At 40.4% G+C, this 19,512-nt stretch overlaps 1 protein-coding gene across 1 annotated transcript; it reads right to left on the bottom strand.

Annotated features, from left to right (window-relative positions):
• Positions 1 to 2,286: 2,286 nt before the first annotated feature.
• Positions 2,287 to 15,289, bottom strand: ELOVL3 (ELOVL fatty acid elongase 3). The gene is made up of 4 exons (XM_040438418.1): positions 15,192 to 15,289; positions 10,269 to 10,400; positions 8,142 to 8,293; positions 2,287 to 5,195 (listed from the first exon to the last, which is right to left on the bottom strand). Exons 1-4 carry the CDS (start codon positions 15,287 to 15,289, stop codon positions 4,768 to 4,770), a joined length of 810 nt encoding a protein of 269 aa, XP_040294352.1. The 3' UTR covers positions 2,287 to 4,767.
• Between the last annotated feature and the right edge of the window lie 4,223 nt (positions 15,290 to 19,512).

Raw genomic sequence — 19,512 nt, 5'->3', positions numbered from 1 at the left:
AAAAACTAGAAAAATTGATCGCACATCCACATGCTATACATTGATCTATTCATGCTTCTCAGCACATTAATGGATCAATGCATGTGGATGTGCGATCCATGTTTCTCTTATTTTGTACTCACACAACAGTATGTTCTCTGCTGTACACATGGACAGGACAACTATTCATGTGTGTGGGTGCAGACGCCAAATGGATGTCCACACAGAGAGAAATATGTCCCTTTTTTGTGGATGTAAATTGAATAGCTGTCTACATCTAGCCTAAGAAGAGGATTTCCAGTTAACCCAATGGCTGTGTGAAGGGAAGAAGGGAATTTTTTGAACTGTAAAACATGTCTATATCAGGTATAATATAATATGAATATCATGTCAATATTGGAGGTATGTCTGTGTGACCTAATGTGTGACTGAAGCTAAAGGCCTGTTTAACAAGGTGGAGTGGACTGTAGACTGTATGACTATTCCCTCCTTATTTGATATTTCCCTATTTCTTTTTATTACATGAAGAGCAAAGGACTTTGAACAGTTTGCTCCAGGCAAAGTGCCAGAAATTGTGACACACCTATGCACACCTGCAGAAGCAATGCAGGATCGGTTTCTAGCTTCAGTCTGACAGCTTTACATGATTTGTGAGGAACTCAATTGTAATATGAAGGAGTTGCCCAATATTGACTCGTATAATCTTTTGTTTGTTTGTAAAGATTATACTGGAATTTTACATTCAGCAATAGATAAATGGCATCTAAAATTGGATATGCATTATGTCAGTGTTCTAGACATGAAAAGTTTAACTATTTATCTACCTTTAAAGGGAATGGGTTAGCAGTTTTTATCATGCCAACTGTTGATAACACTAGGTAGGGATGAGCATAACAAACATACCTTTTGTGAAACATTTAGATTAAGGGGTAGTGTGAATATGAAGTTTTATTCTTCTTGATTCTTCTCCTGCTAGTGCCCATGGGCGGGGCTACACTGTGAAGTGCTCTCTGCATTGAGCTGCTTCACAGTCCCTCTCCTCTGCTCTCAGTGACAGCACCTGGTTGGGTGCTTCAGCTGAACAGAGAGGAGGGGTTGTGAAGCAGCTCAATGCAGAGAACAGAGCATTTCACAGTGAAGCTCTGTCTCCTGAGCATTTGCAGGAGCAGAATCTGTCAGAATAAAACTTCATATTCACACTACACTACTCCTGATAAAAGCTCCACAAAAATGGTTGAATCCTTACCTCATGATGTCAGCAGTTTAGCATGGTTAAAACTGCAGACAGATTCAGTATATAAGCACTGCGAGCCTGGAAGCTCCTAGCCCGAGGTAACTCCCCGCAAATTGAGTGGCTTGACCCAGCAGGTATGTCAGGTATTTTTACTGTATATATAGTTTGATATTATCACATAGTATACATGTGTTTGCTTTACTCATTCTTGCTACTTTTCTCTCTTTTTCTTCAGATCACATTCCATACACCAGCAAGTATAACTTGTTTTGAAGTAAAGGGGTGGAAAGCATCATTAAAAGGCTGTGGCAGTCGGCATGTCAGGTGTGGCAATCTGCATGTTAAGATAGGTTCACAGGGATGCAAGTGAGAGAATTCGCAGGAGTGTGGAGGCCCAGCTGCTATATTCCATCACTTTATGAGAATAGGTAATGAAGAGGTCAAAGCCAATAGTCTTGGTGGTTCAGTGTATTGAAGTTGTTAATGTGAAAATCCCTGAAGGTTTAGGCAGTAAAGGGGTTAATGTAAGTATCCCTGGTGGTCTAGGGCAGTAAGGGGTTGATGTCTAAATTCCAGGTAGACTAGGGCTATAATGGGTTCATGTCAGGATCCCTGGTGGTCTAGGGCATGAAATGCGTTAATACAGGTTCCCTCTAGAGGTTAAGTATAGTGAAGGGATTAATAGCACCCATTTTCTAGCAAATAATTCACCTCCTATCTCCCCCTAGGCTGTGTTCACATGTTGAGGCTAGATTGCAGGAAACAAGTTGTTTTGTAGCAAAATTGAACTCCAGTAACAATCAAACTGCTTTGATCTGCAATCAATATGTGAACCCAATACATTTATGAAATTATATGAGATATCACAGCAGGGCATGAAAAAGAGGATCCTGAGGCTGTACTAGGACATAGCACTGATCCCTGTCACAGTGACTAGAGAATCTTCTTTATTGGCCAAGACAGTTTAATTGGACACATACAAAAAATATATTCCACACGACACAAAGCTGTAAAACATAAAAAATCCTTTATTTTAAATTAATGTCACAAATATAAAGGGCACTTGCTTGTAAGACATATTTGTGCATTAGTTCCTGATCAAAAAAATAAATTTGTTACTCTACTGTATATATACAATTTACCTGATAAATAACAACCTTATCATATTCATATTCCAATGCATTGATTATTCTCTATCAGAAAATGGGATAATTCACAACATGGTGATAAAATATGTTGATCATGAGAAAACCCATTTCTTCATTGAAGAATTGCTGGGCACAAAGATAATAGGATGCCAGCTGGAAACTTTCACTGGGCATTGGGATACTCCACTTATTTCTTCTGTTTTCTATCTATTCACATATGATCCAAGTCCATGTACCACATGCTATCTGTATGATAAATCTATATAGATACAAACCTGATCAATATTGGACTACGAGACAACGTTTTTTTTTTGTGTAAAACCATATAGTACGTTTTTTTTTACGTGAAAAATGTGTGCAACAGGTAAGCGCAATAAACGTGAATGTTATCATACCAAGGAACCTTTCCATTTAAAACTCAAGTGAAGACTTGTAGGGGCTATCCCATAAAGATAACTGTCTATATGTCCTATTAGGGCATAGAAATATCATAGGGGGAATACACTGCTTGGGGTCAGCTGCTGTCACTACTTTATGGTTATCCGTAATAAGACAACCCCTTTAATTCACAAATTGAACAAGTTTAGTCCACTAGTTTTGAGCACCATTTAGTATTTAACATGTTAATAAATACTTTTATGATTAACAAATCTACGTACTTAACATTATGGTATAAAGGGGTTAGCAGCACACTACAATTTTTCAATAAATTAGTGATATTTAAATGCTATGAACACTTTTAGAAGAGTTTTTTTATTTATTATTGCATTCTACTTATTTTGGGCTAAAAATAATTGTTTTCAATTGGTCTTTATTTTTTTTTTAAAACAGCTATTTCCCCAGAATAGCTGTCATCTTCTGTGTATTTACAGTGTAGTGTGCTTTCTTTTTCCCATCAGGGAAATTATCTGATAGCTGTCTGGACTCCTGACAGCTCATAAACACTTATTATTCTTATCAGAATTGAGATATAATGAGTGTTTATGTGCTGTCAGGACTCCAGACATAAGGGCTTCACATTAGCTGCCAGATAAGTTCCCAGACCAGGACTGCTACCCTGCAAATACACAGAAGCTAACAGCTATGCTGGGAAAATGGCTGAAAATATTTAATAAAGACCAATTGAAAAAAAATTTTTTTGCTCTAGTCTTCAAGTCTACAAAATACATCTTCAAAAAGTACAGGAGCTGACATAAGTAGATATTAGTACACTCACTATACAGAATATGAAAAAATAATTGGTTCAAGACAAGAGCTACAATGCCAATTATATATCATGATATAGCTACTATGCAGTAAGGTGAATATGGGCCCTGGTGCTTGAGAGAGTCCAATAATACCTAATACTAGTACTGTAAAGAGGTTATGATGGTGTTTCATGTGGTCAGAGCTCTCTTACTATACAAATGAATACAAATGTACCTCTTGATAATTCCTACAGAGTGTGAAGTGATTGACTCATGAAGCTTATGAAGTAGTACAGATATTACACCACGGCCAAGGAACTGTAAGCTACTGCTCTATTCTTAAGTATCATATAGTAGCATCATTGCCGCAACCACTGGATAGAAGTCACATGACCATTATGGCCTTTGTCTTAATTCAATATAATACCTGAATTGTTATGTAACAGTGTTATTTGACTGTAAGCAATGATGTTTCTTAATAAAAACATAATTGTCAGCATTTGTCGAATGCCATATTATGGAGCTACTCTTCTAGGGAAAATATTATTGACATATATACATCCACCAGGTTATAGAGTTGCATGTGACGCCATATCATTTCTGACTTGTGCATGAGGCCTAACTGAGACATTGGGGAGCACAATGCAGAGATGCTTGTCTGCCTATGCATGTCCAAATAGTGATAGATCTCAATGTACGTATGAAACTTAAACATATAATTACTGTATGGGTGTACATACGTAGACAAACACATGTACTACATATAAAGTGGTCTTAGGGACCATCAGAGCTGTTGACAAATTCTTCATAAACCCTATGTAAAACTTTCCTCCTACATATGTATCAGACATGCTGCCTTATTCTTGTTTTATATGTAGTAGTGTTCCACTGACAGTATCTTAACCAGTCAAATTCTGAAGAAGGTACAAAATAAACTTTAAAATGTATGAATACCTATATAAAAATAAATTGTTGGGCATTGTTTACTGCTGGCACGCCTTTCAGCTGCAGGATGCATATGTGGGCGTAGGTCTGTTCTGAGAATTTCTAAAGATAACTATCACGGCACACCAAACTACTGAATCTACTTATAAAATTGGCAATAGGCATATGACAAATATTGCATAGAACATTACTCAAAATATTAATATAATATGTAGTCCCTAGTCACATTTTACTTTAGGAAATGTTAGCTGGTAGAGATGCATTTCATTTCAGGTTAATCACCCTTATTTTTTCTAGGGGGTTTCAAGTAAGAATTATAAAAGAAGCTGCAGAAAAGAATAAAGTAGCTTAAGTACATCAGCGTTGACCAGAAAATGTTCCCCAAATTGCTTGAGCATATCCCATTCCCACTTTGCATCCATTTATACACAAGGACATTGACTAAAGTGCCCATAACCATTTGTAAGATCTGGGTGAATGTGATGAACATGGCACATGGACGTGGCACGTGAATTCCTGCAGCACGCAGTGTATAATAAGAATACATGAAGGCATGGACAGTGTAGTTCATGGTCATGAACCAACCTCCTCCAGCTACCGTATCTTTATACGTGTACCAAGAGTAGAGCAACACAGTGATGTGATGATACCAGTGAAGGAAAATTAGCTTTTGCTTGCGTAGGACAATGAACAAAGTGTCACCTGTGAAGAAAGGGAGAAAATGTTACTCTTTAATTTAATAAACTAAACAAATTGTAGCAGAATCGACCTGATCTATCTACAAGTCAATGTATTTGTGTGCTAGCTGACCAACCAGAATGGTCCCATACCCCATTGTCTGTTTTTCTTATAACCACCAACAACAAAAAAAACTTTTCGCCATAAGGCTGATCGCATACATTTTCCCTTTCAGATGCGTAGTCAAATGTGACCACGGCATCTGTGCAGTCCGGAAGCGGAAGTCGCTCATTTCCGCTCCAGTAACAGCATTCCCCAGCTGAGATCGGGGAACCTGTTACATTGATCGTGAAAATCACCGCTCATGTGAACAGCCCCATAGAAATGAATGGGTCGGTATTCAGTGCGGGTGCAATGCATTCAACTCACGCATCGCATCCGCGCGGAATGCTCGCCCGTGTGAAAGGGGTCTAAGGGGTTAAAATCTAGACGTGTCAAGCACATTTTGAGTTCATATTTGGAATCAGCGTGCTTATTTTAGTATAAATCACGTTTTTCTCTGAGTAGCAAAATCATTGTTGTGTGGTGGGGGGTAGCATAATATAGAATGGGCTACTTACAAGCAACCCCTGTGATTTGTTTAAAGGGAACCTGTCATCAACGCTATGCTGCCCCCACTCAGAGCAGCATAAAGTAATGACAGATGCACTGATTTCAGTGGTGTGTCATTAAGGAGCTGAAAGTAAGTGGTTGCCGAGAACCAGCATTATAACCATTGCAGCATAGGCCTTGAAAAGAGTCTACCGGAGAAGAGTAAGAGTTATCCATAAGCTACTGCTCTCCCCACCCATCTGGTGATGACTGACAGTTTTCTCCCTAGAAGAAAACTGCCAATCATCACCAGATGGGTGGGGAGAACAGGAGCTTATGAATAACTCTGACTCTTCTCAGGTAGATTTGACTCTTTTCAAGACCTGTGCTGCAATCATTATAATGCTGGTTCTCGGCAACCCCTTACTTTTAGCTCCTGAGTGACACACCACTGAAATCACTGTGTCTGTCACTACTTTATGGTGTTATCCTTTGTGAGTTCAGCATAAAATTGATGACAGGTTCCCTTTAAATCAATAAGATGGGGTTGTGTACTATGAGCTTTTATGTAGTTAAGCAGCACATCTTAAAATATAGAGTATATTATTACACACTCAAACAATAGCACCATTCTAACAATACCGTTTTCCAATGATTTTTTTCCACTGAGTGACCTCTAAAAAAGTAGCATGTAATATAATCCTGAACAGGTCTTATGGAGGTATCACAAGCGATAAAGGGTGATGTGCATTTATGCGAACTGGTCATCCTTTGTTCTTGATCAATCAGCCTATCATTAGATCACAGTTAAAAGGGTTGTCCTGGCCGGAACAGACATGACTGGGTCTTGTGACCACTGTGGCCAGTTACTGACCTAATGTGCTAGGATGGCACTTCACGTGACTGCTAGTGGAGTGCTAGTGACATGCCCTTCAAGGTCATGTGGTGATGGCCACTTCCAATCTGGTTTGGAACGAGACAGTGGCACTATAACTATGGGACTACGGACAGGTGGTGGGACATAGCTTTTGACCACTGGGGTTGTTGGCTACTAGGTCAGACAACCCCTTTAAGTACAAGATTAACTTTCAAGCAAGAGTTCACAACCTGCAGCCTGGCGGACACATGTGGCCCACAATGCCATTCTGTGTGGCTTCCAGCCATCTGGTCACTGACATGCTTGTCTTTGTCTAGGTTTTGCTTTCATGTCACAGATAAGAGGAGAGGCACACGGCAATGAAGCAGAGATGCCAGTATATATTGTCACAAAGGGGGTCACCTGACCCCTATGTGAAACTTTAGAAAGAAGTAGATGAGGAGGAGTGGGGGCCATGCATATGTGCAGCAATTTTCATTGTAGTTCATGAGAGTAGAGAAACACTTGGCTCATTTCATCAATATATGAGGATCAGGATGAAGAGATGCATGCGTGGTCTTTTCCTTTGTAAAGTGCAAAGGGTAAGAATCCTGAAAGTGTAAACATTTCATCGGATATCTGTAGCATATACTTTCAATAGGCCAGAAATTTCTCAGATGGTAATGTCCCTTTAAGTTCTAATACAGCCCTTGTGATTGGTTCATGCTGAAAATGTGGCCCTGGGAGCAGAGTAGATTGTGCATCCCCTAAAGTCAACCAACCTTAACGTAGAAATACAAAGTTTTTGTTTCATTTGTTTCACCCTAGATCAATGCCAGTTTTGATGGTCTTGATTGACTGGTTTGTCTGCATTCTTCAAAATGCTGGTTTCCCATAATGTAGCGCTTTGCTTTCTGAGACATCAAATGATATAACACCCCCCATCTTTAGAATAAAGCAAGCCATTTTTATGATGTCCGAGTAAAATCACATATTTTTCATCTTTTTTTTCATGATTCATCATTTTTTTAAGTTCTTACTTACTTTGCCTGTATGCTCAGGGTGATGACCTTTATGGCTGCTATGACTATGTTGTTTTCCACATTTGATACATTCCTAATGATGGAATGTGATCGAGATAACTGGCCAACCCCCATCTACAGTACACAGTCTCTGACTAAAATGTGGAAATATTATATAGTCACGAGCCTACAAGTTTTTGCTCTGAAGTGGTGTTCAGCTTGACTGGGCTCTAGAAGTCATCCACTTTAAAATCGCAGTTACAGATGTAGCAGTCCTCATCTTGATTTCTAACGTGTTAAGCAAACAATGCAAAGAAACGTAGAATTTACTTTTTCAGTGGTCTTTGTGCCGTGATATCTCAAGTTTAGAGCTGCTACATCTGTACTTGCTTTTCTTTCCATCAGCATAATTTTTTGGAATGAAAAGCACATTTAGAGGAGTAAAAAGAAGGTCTGATGAGAAAGATCATTTTACCACTGACTTAAAAGCCATGAACTTACCAAGCTCAGGAACTTTACTGAGGGCGAAGGCGTATGCCCAAAACTTGCTAACAGGCCCAAAATAAAAACCACGGTCACAGACAGATTGCTTGAACCCATTGGAAAGGAGTAGGTTGCTCATGTACCAACCAGTGCGGATTGCCCCAATGATACTGAAAACAGAATATTAAAAGCAAGAGTCACATCATCCATTCAGCCATTCTTGTTCATACCTAACAAAGACTATTCAACCGATAAATGTTGTGCTTATATAGCCACCATCATATACTTCAGCGCTGTACAGAGATTGCCAACATGCTCATCAGTCAGCACCTTCACAGTACAGAGTAACAAGTGCTTCTGTGGAGGGAAAAACCTAAATGGGTTGCTGTCCTTTGCTATTGATAGATCAGCAATGTACCATAAGGATGGATTTAAATATATAAAAAAACATTTAGTAAGAAACATTCTCCTTTTTCTTTTTAGGAGTATTCTGTTTGGTCCTCAGGCTCAGACTAGCCCACAGGGGAACTAGGGAATCCTTGGGTGGACCCCTGAGCATGGTGGGTCCCTAGTCCCACAGCCGCTGCACAAGTGGCACAGTAGACTCACTACACTACATATAGAAATTCAGCATACAGCATCTCAGACAACTTATGTTCATGTAAAAACCTGGATAGATTATGTAAAAAACGACCTAGTTTATTATAGATGCATCTGGTGGCTGAGATGACGTCTAGGCTAGAATCAGGCTAGCCTTTCCCCTCTTTCCCCAGGGACCTGCCCTTTCAAAGTCACCGCAGGGACCCCCATCATCAATCATCCTGTAGTGTCTTGCTGCTGCTGCAGGTAGTATTTGCGTGGACATGCACCCTAAAAGTATTTGCGTGGACATGCACCCTAAAAAGCCATGCATCACATTACCAGGGCAGATTTTATCCAATGGAAGTAAAAAACAAAAATAAAGCAATTTGATCATTGAGTGCTAGGATGGCTGAATTGTTGGATTGTTGGACCAATGAGAGCTGATAAAATTTTTAAAGAATTTTAACATGTATGTGCAATACACTTGATAATGAAGTCATCCTGTGACCATTACATCCTAAAAAGTTAAAGCTGATTGTGACCAATGACAATTATTTCTGGGATACTGTCGCTACACCTCACTATCATTGTTGCACTGAACATATGTTGTACTCTAAAAGACAGACAACACCACTAAATCATTTATCTGGATCTTTTGTCTCAGAACAATATAGTAAGGCAATGAGTTGTGAAACAAAACGTGTAGGTTTCCACTGGGTGCAGCATACAGGACAGTCAATATCCAGAACAAGACTCTCAGATAACACAATGACTTGAAACCAACAGCACAGGCCTCTACTATAACTCCGAATGTCTTTAATTTCATATGGAGGACTTCTCTGCCAGGGGTAAGTGGCTCCAAAGGCAGCCTCAAATGGGTTGTTTTCTACTGAGCCTTTGGATCCACTATGGTATCAAAGCCTGGGCCCACGGGAGGGTCCTCTGATACTTGGGTGGGCCAGTCTGATGATGTGTATAGAGCTATTCTCACCTATAAGCATTGCCTATCTCCATACATATACCACCCGACAGTCTACATGGCCGTGTATAGAGGCTGTGCAGCTCCATGAGTCTGTGCACTGAACTCTTAGGTTGGATTCACATCTTTGGTACCTTCCTCTCAGACTATAATGAAGCTAGAAAAAACTGCACAATATTTTCCAGTAAAATTATAGAAACCATGACAGAAACCCAACAGACCCCTAAAGGCTGGGTTCACATCTGCACTATTATTTCTATTTTTCTGTTATTTTCATTTTTTTATGTCTATAAAGTGACTATAATGAGTGGTTTTCCATCATGGTTTCCATCATGATGTCAAACAGAAATTCTCTACACCTGCCCTGAAGCCAGCTGACTTCAAAGAAAATCTATACACAGAGGTCCATTTTTAGTCAATAGGGGCAAGAGCAGGAGTGATTGTGAAATACAGAACACTAATGCAGCTCCATAATGGATTATCTGGAATACATTACAAGTATCTGATAGACATGTCTTGGAAGGGAACATCATCAGTTCATTGTAAGACTAATCATGGACATCAACATCCAAAAAACAACTCACCTGAATATTGCAAGGGTAAAGGACCAAAGGACCAAAGGCCTGCGCAGTTCAAACCCTCTCCTTTGTTTCATGACACGCTGTGCTCCAAATATCACAGCAGCGTATAGAAGTGAGAAAAAGAAGGACTTTCTCCTGTAAGAGAAGAGCATTGGTTACAAAAGTCAAAGCGAAAACTAGAACTGAATACAAGAGCATCAGAGGGTAAAATAAAGCAAACCATATTCAATATGATCTTCAGAAGATTGAACTCCAATTCAGGTCCATTTTTAACATAGAGTAAAATGCTTTTAGGCAGGTGCAAGGCTTAGAAAAGGCCAGAGAAGCAAGAGTTTTTGAACCACTGGACATTTTTAGCACTCAAAGTTGGTTGAAATCATTAGTTGACAACCAGATGGTGACACATTCTTTGTTTCTTCCGCCACAACTGTTCTATTTCCTGTACATTATCGTATCATGGAGCTATTCTCTCCAAAGCAGTAATTTGCAAAGGTACAGTTGTGTCTCATAGAAGTCTACGGGTATCCCAACAAGGCTCCATATAAGATGTATGATATATAAGGCCTTATTCTATAATAGGATACTGTACAGAGTTTTATAGCTGCACCCAGCTCTAATATGTGCATGTGGTGATGGTTGTTGTGGGCACATTGGTATATGGATGATATACTATATAATAGCTCATACAACATATCATCTATTATCTTATTTATCTGGTACATTTGCATTATTCGTGTACGCAGAACTACAATACTAACACATAGGAGGAGATACCGTATATCAGAACTGGTTTAAAAGGAAAACTGGCTTAGTTGCTCATAGCAGCCAATCAGATTCTACCTTTCATTTTCCAAGGGAGCTGTGAAAAATGAAAGGTGGGATCTGATTGGTTGCTATGGGCAACTAAGCCAGTTTTCCTTTACACCACTTTTGATAAATCCCCCCATAGTCTTCAGATAAGTAAAGTCAGCTTTATAAAAATGTATATATAGAAATCTGTTATTTGGGAGTGTCCATGTCATTGCTCAATGTGTTCAATATGTTTATTGATGCAGAATTGAAGCAGAACATGTTTGCTACAAGACTAGGGGATTGAGTTATCAAAACTGGGGCAAAGGAACACTGGTTTAGCTGCCCATAGCAACCAATCAGAGTGATCCTTTCATTTATCAGAGGAGCTCTGAAAAATGAAAGGTGGAATCTGATTGGTTGCTATGGGATACTAAGCCAGTTTTCCTTTTATACCAGTTTTGATAACATTTCCCCTATGTGTCATGTAAGGCTGAGGCTCCATTGTATACCTGATGTGACACAACGGCTACAATATTTAGAGCTTTGAAAGATTTAGTGCAACTTTATTAATTGTAATTGTGTAACGTCACAAGACATTTCTCATTGGCCAGCACAAGTATGCATGAATCTCCAGCTTTAGGGCTTATGCACATGGTAAAGCCCATTGAGAGTCCATGAACCTCTGTATAACGCCCCTGTAAGGGTATATTCACCCCACATTTTCAGTGTACGTTTGGCTTACGTATGTGAGAGCTCTCGGCATGTACGTACAAATGTATCTATAGGCCCCTATTCACCCAACAAAGACTAATAGAGTGTCTTTTTTTGGCCTCCGTTGGTCTTGTATCAGGATACCTTTGTTTTGCTGTATAGAATGGTGTTGTTGAATACACTGTTCTATATGGAGGCTTTGTTAATAAAAAGAATACTGCATACTATATTTTTTTATCAACATGGGAACTTATGTGCAACATACGCCAGTGTCTGCTTATACTATGACATATGTCAGAGGCATCCGGCAGAAAATCCTCCCAATTTATACTTCTAATCTACTATGCAAGCGCATTGTGAATTCACCCTAAGCCACCATATTTTCCTCCCGAAGCAATGAAGCAAAGCAAATTCCATGTGAATTCATTAGAAAAATGTCCAAAAAGTGCCAAAAATTGAGGTAACAGTTTGGGCCCATAGAACTCAGCATCAAATAAAACAGCACACATTCCAAACTACGGTCATGTACACGAGGCCTCATAGTATTCTTGTATTCTGGAGTGAGTGGCGTAAGTTGCAAACTTTTCGTGCAAAAAGTTGCAAAGCCCTATTTTGCGAGATTTTGAAGCCAGAATTCTGGAGTGCAGGGCTTGTTAAATCCCCCCTACAGGATCCTTGCACAGAACAGGGAACTATCCATCTATTGCCAGCATACTCATATGAATATGAATATACCAAGAACCAACTGTGCCAGTCACCTGGCAAATACATGACGCATTGCTAGTGAAAGCTGCTGTGTACACATTTAAATAGAAAAATTTGACAGTGAAAATCTGAATGGCACAATGGAAGAGATCTTTGTACCCAGAAGACGTATGCTACAGAATATTCTAGAGCATTCTCAGAATTATGGGAGTGGATGGAATTTGTCAGTCAGGAATTTCCTGAAAAGAGTCACTTTCTCTGATGCTGCTATAATTCAATGATAGAGAAGACTGCTGTATTTCATAAATTTTTCAAATTCTACCACTGGTTTCCAACCTGCGGCTTTCTGTTGTAAAACTACAAATCCCAGCATGCCACATTCTGAGAGTTCTTGTTTTGCAACAGATGGCTTGTTTGCATCTGTTTGGGGAGCAACGATATATTAGGTTTTTACAAATCCGTCATATATATAATATTGCTTTCATTTAAAGGGGTTATCCGACCCCTGAAATGCCTTCACCCCCTATGCCCAGGCTCCTCACACACAATGTACTTACCTCGCTCTCCGGCAGCCGCATCGCTCCTAATGCTGGCACTGCCGCTGCTGCATCTCCCCGTTACGCGGATGAAAACATCCGGCATCGGGGGGCAGCCAATAGCAAGCGGTGATGTGGACGAGCCTCCCTAGCGTCACCTGCGATTCTAGGGAGGCTTGTCCCCGTCACCGCCTGCCATTGGATGCTCCCCCCTGACACTGGATGTGTTTGAGGGGCCCGGGCATATGGGGGGGCATTTCAGGGGTCAGATAACCCCTTTAAGACTAATTTCACACATGCGGTAAGGCTATCCGGCAGCACCAGTTTTTGTCTGGCCGAAATCCGGCGCTCATGCCAGAGGCCTTCTGGATCCCATTATAGTCAAAGGAGTCTGGTGGTCCTCTGCCAGAATAGCCTGCCGTATAGCTTTACTACAGGTGTGAAACTAGCCTTAGAGTTATGTATGTTTTATGGCTTATGCACTGGGCACTGAGCCCGTATAGCAGCGCAAAGAGCTCCGTCCTCCAGGCTCCATTGAACTCCTCATGGACCATTATGAAAACCTGTCCACACCTTTGTAGACACATACCAATATGGCCATGTACAAGAGCCATTATTCACATAATTCATAGAGGTGAAGACAAACATGTTAAAGTCAATGAACGATTTAAAAATATTTTCTACAAAAATCTTGATATACATCCCTACGTACTGCACAGTGATGTTATAAAAACTGGTAGGAAAGATGATTCAGTCTAAGGCCTGTTCCTCCACCTTTGAATTCACTGCAAATGACCTTTCACACCCTTGCTTACACACCCATAGCCTCCTTATTCCTTCTATGATGTTACAGGACAGTCACGCTGACTGCACAACATTATGAATTAAATACATAAGTGCATGCCAATCTTTTAGTTGCCCTCGTATGTCAAGTCTTCATTTCTTACTTTATTATATTTATTTCTTGTAAAGCAGTGTGACGCCAATATGGTCACCATTACTACTCCTGCAAGAACTGTCACCCCCCATTTCTAAACCCCTGATTGGCAACTATGGAGACATAGTCGATGCATAATCACAAATATTTCCCTGCCGTTTAGACTCATCCCTTGTGGGGACTGTAATGGTGGTCGCATCAACCAGCTTGTTAAAAATCATATAGAACTAAGGAATAAGTTAATAGAATTATGGGGGAAGTACAGTACTATGAGATATTCCCCCACACTGTGTTGATATCTGGTAGTAGAAGTCAGAACAGTCCAGAGAATGTCACAGAGAGTGACATCACCCACCAGTGTATGCTAGTCCACCCCACTGTGAAGCAACGGGTCAGAAGAGAGAACATCCACAAGGAAATCGAGGCTAGGTGAGTTGTAGAGATGAGTGAAGTATTGAAAAATTGGATTTGGCTGCTTCACCGAATAAAAAAAATATATAATTAGCTTTGTGACGAATTACGTCACAAAGCGCATTTCTTTGTAAGTAGTGAGTGCGCCGCTTCCCATCATTGTACCCCTCATTTGCCACCTTCATAGCTGATCACGACATCTGACAGTAATAACACAGTGTAAAATAAAAAATAAAATAAAAAAAATCATACTTACCTCCTTCGTTTGATTAGGAAGAGCCAGCTGCCGCATCTTGATTAAAGCTCTAGCACAAAATCTCTCACGGCCCATGAGAACGTCATCACGTCGTCCGCTATGGTGGCGTCATACGGCACCACGCATGGGATTTTGTGCGAGATCTTCAATCAAGATGGCAAAGGCCGGTTCTTTGCGCTCAAATGGAGGAGGTAAATATGATTTATTTTTTATTTTTTGCCATTCAGGGAAAATAGATTCGCTAGCGCAAAGCACAAGGAAATTTTGATTCGCGGCAAATAGAATTTTCCCTGAAATTCGGATCAATTGGCTCAACACTAGTGAGTAGTAGTGGGAGCCCAGAATGACTGTCTAGTCAAGAACTGGATGGTGACTATAATTTTATAAACCTTTGCTGGAGAACCTAGGGTACACTTCAGAATTTAACCAATATAATACAAGGCTTTTACCAGGACTGCAGGTAATCCTCATAACTAGGAGTTAACGTTAAGTTAAGATGGAAATAGAAAATTATGTTAGTAAATGGCTAAGCTTAAATATAGAGTATATGGTTCTGACCCATCCATATCATCACTTACCAGTTCTCCTGCATCCATTGAATGGCTTCTTGGTCATCAAACCTTTTTTCAAAGTCATATGCCTGCAGAAGAATGACTGAAGCATTGTGCTCTTCCATGTCTACAGTGCAAATGAACAAGTGTGCTCAGTCCTGTGCTACTTCAGGACAGTACCGGCAAGGTAAAGCCTGTTTAACCAGTATCACCACTACTGGCACCCGCCCCTTTTACTAAGTACACGACCTCCCTTATAGTATCATGTGCAGATAAGCTCACATCAGTTACTAAATCGTTAGTCATTACACAACTGTCTACTGTATGGCCTTGATTATCTGAATATACAGTATGAAAGCTTGCCACATGCAACTGCTACAATGCATTCTACCCTCCTGCAGTGATATATTAGCACTACTGACATGCTGGTACTTACAGTTCCACAAACAGAGACAGAATGGAGAATGTCATACTCTAGAGATAATGAATGAATACATATAAACTAATTTTGACCAATTTATAGAACACATCATGCAAAAGGTAAATGGATATAGACATAATGGGGGTCATTTTTTAACCTGAAATATGCCTACATTAGGTGTACTTCAAGCGCAGATTGCAGCACAATGGTTAGTTGTGACTCAGTCTGCAACTTTTCCCCACTCACGTCAGGTCTAAAAAAGTGGTCGTGGTGTGGGCAGGGAAGGGACGGGCCGGCGTAAAAAATGGTCTAAATGTAAGCCAGCTAGAAAGCTGACTTACATTTAGACCACCGCTGGATATGCCGAAGTTATGTAGAGGCCGGCGCCTCTACATAACTTTGGCGATCCACCGCCAGCGCAGGGGCTTTATTAAGACAAAGCGTCTAAAACGCTGGCCTTAATAAATGACCCCCAATGAGTATTGGCAATGATCCGATCAATTGTTAGTGTACCTACTATTTTAATAAACTGATGTAAACATTTTTTGTTGGTGGGGGCTCATGTGCCGAGACCCCCAAAGATCACTAGAAATAGGGGTTAGAAACAGTTAGTTAAGTGCCCCTTCATTTCTGTTCAGCTCTGTGAAAGGGTACAGGGACACAATACTTAGCTGAGTGCTTCTACACCCTCATTTTAGCAAATGGTGGGGGTCTTTGCATCTGGATCCCCACCAATCAAAGCCTCTGTTATGTCACTATGCATAGCAGATGTTTTTAAGGTACACTTTAGCAATAATAATTTTTTTCCATAGAGCTGAAAACAATTAGTTCCATGCAATGGAAATGTCCATCAGAAAACAAATTGTTCCTGAATACAGCAGAACCACATAGACTCAGTGGAGCAGATTTAGTAAGGCTACTTTCACACTAGTGGCAGCCTTCTCCGGAAGGCTGTTTGTAGTTTTATTAAATGTTTGCAGTCAATGGGGCCGGAGCTGACCTCCGGCGGCACGCGTGCACTAACGGCAGCTTGGATCCGGCAGTCTGTTCACCTGCCAGAACAGCCTGCTGGAGAAGGCTGCCGCTAGTGTGAAAGTAGCCTTAGCCTTTCGATGGCATAAACTTACACTGACTGTCTAGACCTGCACCAAATTGATCACAGTGGCAGATGCTGGATGATAAATGTGGTGCATAGATAGGCTTTTGTAGGTTGCAACATACAGTGAGGAACACAAGTATTTGAACACCCTGCAATTTTCCAAGTTCTTCCACTTAGAAATCATGGAGGGGTCTGAAATTCACATTGTAGGTGCATTCCCACTCTGAGAGACAGAATAAAAAAAAACAACAGGAAATCACATTGTATGATTTTTAATACCCTACGATGTGAGATCTTGCATGGAGCCCCAGTTCAAGGGAGACTGACAGTCATCTTTAGCCTCTTCCATTTTCTAACAATTGCTCCTACAGTTGATCTATTTTCACCAAGCTGCTTTGCAATTGCCCCGTAGCCCTTTCCAGCCTTGTGGAGGTCCACAATTTTGTCTCTGGTGTCTTTTGAAAGCTCTTTGGTCCTGCCCATGGTAGTAGTTGGCGTCTGACTGACTGTTGGGTGGACAGGGGTCTTTAAAGAGCTCAGACAGGTGCTACTAAGTTAGATTAATGAGTGGAGTAGAGGTGGACTTTTTAATGGAACAGTAACAGGTCTTTGAGAGGCAGAATTCTTGCTGTTTCTCAGGTGTTCAAATACTTTAGCAGTGCAAGACAAATAAATTCTTTAAAAATCATACAATGTGATTTCCTGTTTTTTAAATTTTTTATTCTGTCTCTCAGAGTGGGAATGCACCTACAATGTGAATTTCAGACCCCTCCATGATTTCTAAGTGGGAGAACTTGCAAAATCGCAGGGTGTTTAAATACTTCTTGAACACTGTAATGTTACGCCAAAATTGTGGCACAATTTTGGCCCAAATGTTGCATGTCAGACCATATCCCCTTGTCAAGCTAGGTGCAGAGCCCTTTCGCAGAATTAAATGTGTCAAATTGTGCCAAATCTGTGCCAAATTGCAGCAAGCTTTGATGCCATTATGACAAGGTCTAGATGCACTCATATTAGTAAATCTGGTTAGCGCGCCATTATATGATGTACTGCTTTTTGCTACAAGTCGGAAATGTTTTCCCTTAGAATAAAGGGAAATATTGGATTAATATTGGCATGCCTCTGTATTAAATTGGAGGCATACACAGATACAATAGGACTTCTATAGGTGCCCTATTACAGCTCTGTGGCGACATAAAACTGTAATACAAAGGCGTGCTTGAGGCTTTACACGTTGATACCTGTTTTCCATATTGGGAGTCATATGTCATGAGGAAGACTTTTGAAGTTGCCCATAATAATTTATACAATTTTCCAAAATTTCAATGTCAAAAGGGTTGTCCCACAAAAAATATTCCACATTTTTCAAACCTGCACCTGGATCTGAATTTTGTCATTGTGTGTAATTAAAAATTTTGTATAGCCACTGAGTTATTTACTGCAATCTACCTGTTAAGCACCACCTGCTGTTTTTAAATTCTTTGTCCAGCTCACTGAGGTGGACGCACATGCTCAGTTCCATCCTTGCAGTGGAAAGGACACACCCCCTAAGATGCCATCTTTTAATAAATCTAACAGAGCAATTGGAGCAAAGAATGGGCAGATATCTGGATCTATGTGAGGTACAGGGCTGGTCCTAGCTTTGTAAGAAAGAGTACTATATGATATCGGAATTTCATTAATCATGGGATAACCCCTTTAAGCAGAGCTAATATAATGTCCATGAGTAATGAACAAGTTGAAAATTAGATATTTTTTTTTTTTTAAAGATGCTCATAATTAATATATTAAGGTTGATTACAATGAAGTATTAGGGAGCCTTCACACGCTGCTGATTTTGTTACAGAAATTTCTGCGACTGAACATCAGTTCCATTCACTTGAATGGGGCTTGCAGAAATCCACGTGCTTGCTGCCCCATTTAATTAAATGAAACAGATTTTCAGTTGCGGAAAATTCTGCAAAGAAATCCAGACACCATAAAACTAATACTTTTCACTGACTTTTCTAAATTGTGTTTAATAAGTGCTAAGTACTATGTACCAACTGGAATTGATTTGCCATCATCCTTTTGCAATCTGCATTAGAAATGCTGTACTCATTTGCATGTAAATCACAGATCTGTAATGACCAAGCTTGGGACCATTTAGTTGCCTTTTATGCACTTATCCCAGGGCTATAGAAACGTTTGATCTCAGGCCCCATCTTATCTGTGAATATGCTTCTGTGTGTAGCAACCATGGTGAGAGATACATTACTGGCCGAACAAGCCTTGCACCTTGTTTCTGGTCACTATAGTGAATTGTATACAAACACTATTAGTAAGGTGAGAAAGCTTCCAGAAGCAAATTCTGCATGCTTTAGATGAAACGCCGTTATTAGCCGTGTTATAAAGTGGATTATAGACATACTGATTAATGTTAACCCCTTCATGACTGCCATACGGCTATGTACGTGCTATCTGCACATACCCCGTGCAGATAGCACGTATATAAACGTCATGGCAGCTCTTTAATCCAAGCACTGCAAAACGCATGGATTAAAGCTTCTGCCCCTGCAATGCCGCTGTCAGAGACAGTGCAGAGTCCGGTAATGCCGTCAAGGGACCAATTAGAGACGTCCCTTGCCGGCAATCGCTCAGATTGGTTAGTCTCTGCAGATCTGAGCCTGAAATCAGGCATTAGCTAATCAGTGCCCGTGCCCGTCATTTAGCCCTCTTCCCGATCTGTTCCCTTATAAACGCACCCTAATGCCTCCCCCATCTGCCCTATCCCATGATCAGTGCCTGCAACCTATCTGCTTTCCCCCTTCAAACTCTCCAGCCTCGCT

Source organism: Bufo bufo, chromosome 6 (genome assembly GCF_905171765.1).
Source record: "Bufo bufo chromosome 6, aBufBuf1.1, whole genome shotgun sequence".
NCBI classification, from domain to species: Eukaryota; Metazoa; Chordata; class Amphibia; order Anura; family Bufonidae; genus Bufo; species Bufo bufo.
This window is presented reverse-complemented; position numbering and strand designations above follow the sequence as displayed.